Source organism: Octodon degus, unplaced genomic scaffold, assembly GCF_000260255.1.
Source record: "Octodon degus isolate 3935 unplaced genomic scaffold, OctDeg1.0 scaffold00268, whole genome shotgun sequence".
Taxonomy (NCBI): domain Eukaryota; kingdom Metazoa; phylum Chordata; class Mammalia; order Rodentia; family Octodontidae; genus Octodon; species Octodon degus.
Window position 1 is genome coordinate 378,295 of NW_004524844.1, and position 6,647 is coordinate 384,941.

The 6,647-nt window shown below is 57.3% G+C and overlaps 1 protein-coding gene across 2 annotated transcripts in view; it reads left to right on the top strand.

The window, feature by feature from the left end:
• Positions 1–3,249: 3,249 nt before the first annotated feature.
• Positions 3,250–6,647, top strand: part of Syt3 (synaptotagmin 3) — a 12,385-nt gene continuing 8,987 nt past the window's right edge. For both annotated transcript variants that reach the window (XM_023706695.1, XM_023706696.1), the window contains exons 1-3: positions 3,250–3,284; positions 3,908–4,063; positions 5,461–5,637. In XM_023706695.1, coding sequence (XP_023562463.1) covers positions 5,490–5,637 — 148 coding nt within the window. In that variant the 5' untranslated portion in view covers positions 3,250–3,284; positions 3,908–4,063; positions 5,461–5,489. The remainder of the gene's footprint in view (positions 3,285–3,907; positions 4,064–5,460; positions 5,638–6,647) is intronic.

The following is a 6,647-nucleotide window of genomic DNA, read 5'->3' on the forward strand; positions in this document are numbered from 1 at the left end:
TCTCTCTCTCTCTCTCTCTCTCTCTCTCTCTCTCTCTCTCTCTCTCCTTTTTCTCTTCCTCTGTCCCTCCCTCTCCCTCCTTTTCTCTCTCTATCACTCTGTCTCCCCTCTCTATCTCTCTGCCCATCTCTGTCTTACTCTTTCTGCCTGTCTCTCTGCCTGCCCCTCCTGCTTCCCTCTGCCACGCACCCTATCCCAGCTGGGCCATCCCTGTCCCGCTTCCTGGCTGGGTGCCCAGCCTGGGACACCATCCCTGAATCAGCATCTTCCCGCAGTTCCAGAAATGATGTCATTGACGCATCAGTGCTCCGCTGGTACTGTCGCGCCCCTGGCTGGTGGTCCGCCTTCCGAATGCCTGTCCAAAGGCCCTGCTGCACACGGCCAGCTACTCTTCCCAGTGTCTGTCCTCTCTGTAGGAATCACCGGCAGAGGTGAATCTGTATTTGCACACATCTCTGTTTACCTCCAGGCACATGTGTGTGAATCAGTAGGATTGGTGAACACCCATCCATCCATCCACCCACTCATCCATCCTTTCATTTATTCTTCCAGTATCTGCCCATCCATCCCATCGTATATCCACCATCCAACTGTCCACTCATTCACCCATCCATCCCACCAATACCCATCTGTCCGCCTATGCATCCCCCCTCCAACACAACATCGGTCCATCCATCTTGCCCCAATCATTCATCAATCCATCACCCATCTTTCTGTCCATCCACCCCTCCATTCATCTCTCCCCTTATCCCTCCAGCATCATCCATCCATCCACCTGTCCACCCATGAATACATCTGTACCCCCCTTCTTTTCTGGATCCACCCTCTTGTTCATGCATTTGTTCTTAGCTCAGCTAGCCAGAAGCGAGTGGCACAGACCACATGGCAGGCACTGAGTTGGGCAGCTCAGACACAGCAATGACCAAAGTGAGTGGTATTCCCAAGACACTGTGTGCCATGCAACCATCCACATGCCAAGTTGCTCCCATCCCCAGGCCTCTCCTAGAAGGCTACGCCTCCTGGAAGCACTCGCCCCTTTCTCTCCCATCTTCCCCTGGCCTACACCCATTCACCACTCAGCCCAGCTCTCGTGCCTTGCCCAGGGAAGATGCCAGCCCCGGTTTCCTTCTTAAACACGCAGTAGCTGGACTTGTCTTCCTGGCACGGCTCCTAGCGTGAGGCGCCAAGGATGTGCTGTTCTTTGCTTCTTCGGTCTCCTCTGCTAGGCCAGAAGCTCCCTCATGCCAGGGTTCTGCCTGTTTGTTCCCAGCCAAATCTCTGATACCTAAAAAAGCATTCGACACACAGTAAGTGCTCAGAAAGTATCTGTGAGATGACTTCGCAGATCGATGGAATCTGTGTGACAGCCTCTCTCTGTCTCTCTGTCTCTGTCTCTGTCTCCCTCTCCCCCTTCCTCCCTCTCTGTGTCCTTCTCTCCCTTTCTGTCTCCCTCCCTCTTCCTCTCTCTCTCTCCCTCTCTCTGTCTCTACCCTTCTACACTCCTGTAGCAATGATACTCAAGGTTGGCAAAGATGCCAGCGTGCAAAGCAGCGGCTGAAGTAGCACAGAATCCCGATTCAGACGGACATCGTCCCACTAACCTCTTGACACTTTCTGGTTGTGCGGTCTTGGGCAGGGCTGCTGGCCTCCCTGAGCCTCAGTTTCCTCACTTATCACACACAGTTACAAGGTAAGTGAGCAAATGCGTGCTCACTCATTGCACGGGATGGCAGCCCTGACCAGTGCTCTAAGCACTGCCCAGCACTTCTCATTCAACCCTCAGTATAACTCAGTGAGACAGAATCTGATTAGTAAATCATTCTCCATATGTATGGAGAGTGACACTGAGGGTTGGAGAGCATCAGTGATCCTGCCCAAGTCACACAAAGAAGAACAGAGAGCTGGAACTTGAACCCTGCCGTTCTGTCACTCAGATCACACAGACAACGCAGGAGCCTGGGCAGCCTCAGACTCAAAAGGTATACAGAGCCAGGAATAGTGGTGCATGCCTGTAACCCCAGCACCCAAGAGGATGAGGCAGGAGGATCACTGGGACTTTAGGCCAGCCTGGGCTACAGCGAGCTCAAGGCGAGCTGGGCTATGTGGTGAAACCTTGTCTCAAAAAGGGGGGAAAATATATGTAGAGGCAGCCAGGTGTGTTGGCACATGTCTGTCATGCCAATACTCTGGGAGACTCAGGCAGGAGGCTTGTAAGTGTGCGCCCAGCCTTGGGAATGTAGCAAGGCCTTGTCCCTGAGCTCAGAATAAAAGGCTGGGCATGTAGTTTAGTGGGAAGGCCCTGAATTCAAACCCCTGGTTCAGGGCTGCAGGGAGTGGTGGTCTGCCGAGGCCACAGTGAGGGAAAGCAGCAATCCCCTTAGATCGAGGGCCCGGGATACTCCTCTCCAGGCTGCTTGAGGAAGAAGCAATCAATCTTTCACTCAGAGCACATTTATTTGAGTGTCACTGATCAAGGTCAGCACCCACCGGGACTAAGGGAGCCTCCAGGTCACCTCTCTGGGCTTCCGTGTGAGTGCATAGATCTGGTCCTTCCAGGAGGAATGATTTAACCTCCAGGGACCTCGATTATTTCTCCTGTGAAATGGGAATAATAGAATTGTACCGGGCCCAAGAGAAGATGAAATGCTAAGTGTTCAAAACACTTAGCACATCGCCATTTATCATCTTAAGTGACAGTCGTCATTAACTGCTATTAATATACCTGAAGAGGTTACTTTCTGCTTTAAGGAGTATTCATTAAGCACCTACTTGGCGCTAATGCTGTATCTGCACGGACAGTGTCTTCCGATGCTCCAGCCCTTAGGAAATCAGTTTACAGCCTCTGCTTCGCTCATGCGAAGAAGGCTCCGGGCAGGGAGCAGGCCCAGAAGGATGAAGACCGGATCCCCTCTGCCTCCTTCCCCGGCCTCCTCCGCCACCAGACCTGAGAGCTACGCAGGTGGGGGCGCTCCGAGGCCGTCCTCGGGGAGAAGGGACGAAGGTCCGGGACTTCTATGTTAGACATGGGGAGCAGGGGACAACGCGCTGGATCACGGAGCCACGGTCCCTGCATCGCCTTGTAGACGCGCACTGGGTCTCTGACGCCTCGGTCCTGGGAAGCCTCGCTCCCCGCTCGCTGCAGCCTCGCGATTTTGGTTTTCAGGATGCGGGTTCGCAGGGGAGGGAGGGGGTGCAAGAGGCGGAGCTGCGGACTTGCGACAGGGGCGGGGCGGAGCAAGCCGGCACCGCGGCGGGCGCGCGGGGCTGCGGCGGCGGCGGCTCGGGTGAGTCCGCTCCTCCCCCCCAAGCCCCCGCCCCAACCCCATCCCGGGGGCGGGGGTGGCCCCGAAGCGTGGGAGCGGGGGTCGGTGTAGCCTGCGTGGAGCTCAGGCCGGGAAGAGGGAGTCTGCAGCGCTCGCTGGGCTCTCCGGGGGAGGGGCACGTGGCCCTGGCAAGAGGGGTCCCCGAAACACCTGGGTGTACCCCGCTCCTCTCTCACCGATCCCTAGGGTGTGAGGACCTTTTAACTCATCTCATGGCCCCTAAGGTCTTAGGAGTGCGCGGTCTTTCGAGGTCCTGGGTAGCATTGTCCTCCCTTGGAGAGACTTGGGACCCTGGTATTTTAACCCCCCCACACCTCGAGGGGGGAAAAAAATCCCATCCTCTCTGCAGCCCGGAGAGGCATTAAAGACTTCAACTCCCACTATCCCATGCGGCACCGAGCCAAAGGAATTGCAGCCGCCCGAGCGCGAGCTCTGCCGGGAGTTGTAGTTTCCAAGCGCTTACCGCTAGCTTGGGGGCGCCTGAAACGGGAGGAGGTGGCTGGACCCCTGAGGTCGCCTGGGGTCGGGCAGCTGGCTCGCGTCTAGTGCAAGATATGTGGCTAAGACTGAGCTTTTTCTCCCAGCTTCACCCCCCAACCCAGATCTGACACCCCTACCACCACCCACCGCGCGTGGGGCGTGGGGACGGTCCGCATCCCGTAGACTGCCCTGCAGCCCCCATGGGCTACCGCCCGCCGCCGCTTCGGCTGCCACCCAGGACCAGGCAGGAATAAGCGCAGGTGAGTGTGGCCATGCCTGCCTCAAGTCCTGGCCCTGTGCTGCACCCCCACGACACCTGCCCATCTGTGAGCCCTGTTTGTCCGTCCGTCTCTAATTCCCCTCTTCACCCTCTTCCAACTCTCTGGTGCCTGGCTCCCAGCCACGGGTCCCCCATGCCCTCATCCACCTCTTTCCTGATCCCTCTCCTGATGCTCCATCCACCCTTCCTCAGCTAAACTCTCCAGCCTGCCTCTCCAGCCATCGTAGGTCTGTCTGTCCTTTCCCTCTGCATCTCCCGTCCCTCTGGTGCCACTGGCTCTCTTAGAGATATTTCCGCCACACTCCCGCCTGCCCCTCTCCGCCCGTTGGACATGAATATCCAACCACACACTGGCTCAGTCTTTTGGGCTGCTCTCACCCCAAGCCTGAAGCCTTGACTTGGCTGTCTCTTCAGCTCTCTTCTCCGGGCCCCAGCGTGCCCTCCTCGCTGGTCTCTCTGCTCTCACATCTCTGTCCTTCACCTCCAAATCCACCCCTCCTGGGACCATCACACCTGCCTGCCCCCTGTTCTCTCTCCCTCTTCCCACCGGCTCCCTGGCTAACCCAGCCCCTTCACACCTGAGCCTCTGCTGCTGCTGCTCCTGCTGCCTAAACAGCCTTTCCCACCTCAGCCCTGCTGCCCAGGGCTCATCCCTCACACCCAGAGAGCCCACATGGCCGTCCCTGTCCCTAGTCCTGGGGGCACTTCCCCTCCAGCTGAGTTTCTTTCTAAAGCACTCCTCTCAGCCTTCCAGCGAGCTAGCGCTAGCTATCATCTCCTTCGTTGATGTGTGTTGGCTTTCTGGTTTTCTCTTGGTCCCCTCTGCTTGGATCAGGACACTAAGAAGTCAGGGCACCCTGATCTTGGTCCTTACTTCCCTGTTGTATCTGCTGCAGCCTGCCTGGCATGTAGTTGACTCCCGATGGACATTTGTTGAATGAACGTGGCATGGTCTATATGCCTTTCCTTAAATCTGTCCTTCGCCTGTGCTCCCTAACCTTTGCCTCCTTATCTGCCCATCCCTTGACTTGTGAACCTGCCTCTGTCCCTTTGCTGGCCTCCCCAGGGTCTCCTGCCTTATCTCCCTGTCCCTGTGTTCTGTCCTCCTGTCCACTTACACCTACCTCTGTCCCCGTGGTGTGCGCAATCCTGTTCTTGTTTCCTTGCCCACCCCTACTTTTGGTCCTTGTGTCTCTCTGCTCCTTATTTTCCCCTTGCCCTCCTTCCCACTGATATCTGTCCCTTTCCCTCTGCCTCTGCTCCTGGCCCCTGATCTGCCTGCCCCACCTCTGTTCTCTTCACCCATCCCCCCTTCCCACCCTTATCTCTGTACCCCTGCCTGCCTACCCCTACCCCAACCCCACACCTCTGCCCCAGCCTCCTGAGCACAGGACCAGGCAACTACCATGTCTGGAGACTACGAGGAAGACCTCTGCCGGCGGGCACTCATCCTGGTTTCAGAGCTCTGTGCGCGGTTCCGAGATGCCGACACCAGAGACAGGTGCCAGGAGTTCAACAGCCGGATTCCAGGCTACCCCCGTGGCCCTGACGCAGGTCAGAGCCCCCTCCTCCGCCCTGCATCTTGGCCAGCCCCCAGCCTACAGGGATTTGGGGAGTCACGCCTGCTCAGCTTCCCTCTCCCCTTGGGCCAGGCCCCTTTAGAGTCTAGCCTCCACCCCTCCTGCGGGGTTCTAGTCCTCTCTCCCTTGCCTGCTACGTGGATGGCTTTAGGTTAGCGACTTTTCTTCCCTTCCTCAGTCCCCTTATCTGGAAAACGGAGATGATAACAGGACTCCCTAGCTCCGCACAGTAGTGCGAGCCTGTTGTCCCAGCACTCAAAAGAGACAGCACCGGTGTAGCCCTCAAAACAGGGCAGTCATTGTACTGACATCAGGACTGAGGTACTAAGCAGCCGCCGTAGTCCAGGAAGCAGGCGAGGCCCCTGGGCATTTCACTGACCACATACAGTGACCCTTCCGGTAGCTATGATCCCATTTTTCTGTAGGGCAAACAGGCCTAGAAGAATGCTGCGACTTGCTCCAGTGCACAGGTTCAGGAGAGGGCTGAGATTGGGAAAGGTCATGGAAGCTGCACGGAGGACAAAGCAGCCGCCCGAGGGGCACTGCTGCAGCCCCACTGGCTGAGCCCTGGGACAGTGGGGCCCAGGCCACTGTGTGCAGGACTGTGATAAGGAGAGAGACCCAGGGGTGGCTGTCGCTCGCTCAGAGCCTCAGAGAGGCAGTGGAGCCAGACTGAGGTCAGAAGTTTGGGGGGCCCTGGGACCACATTCAGTCCCATGTTTTGCTGCAAGGATTCAGCACTGAAAAGCTGTCCCAGCCATGGTCACCACTGGTCACCGCAGAAGCTATCAGCACAGATCAGCAAGGGGGAGAGGCACAGGGCCTGAGGCCAGGAAAGCCCAGAGTGTCACATGTCATATTTAATTCTCCCACCAATAACGCACAGAATGTCATCACCAGGGAGGCCCACAGGAGCCTTAGCGCCAGGTGTCTATATGGGGGATGGTTACATAGACATGGCTGACCCCCTGAGGGTCTGCAGCC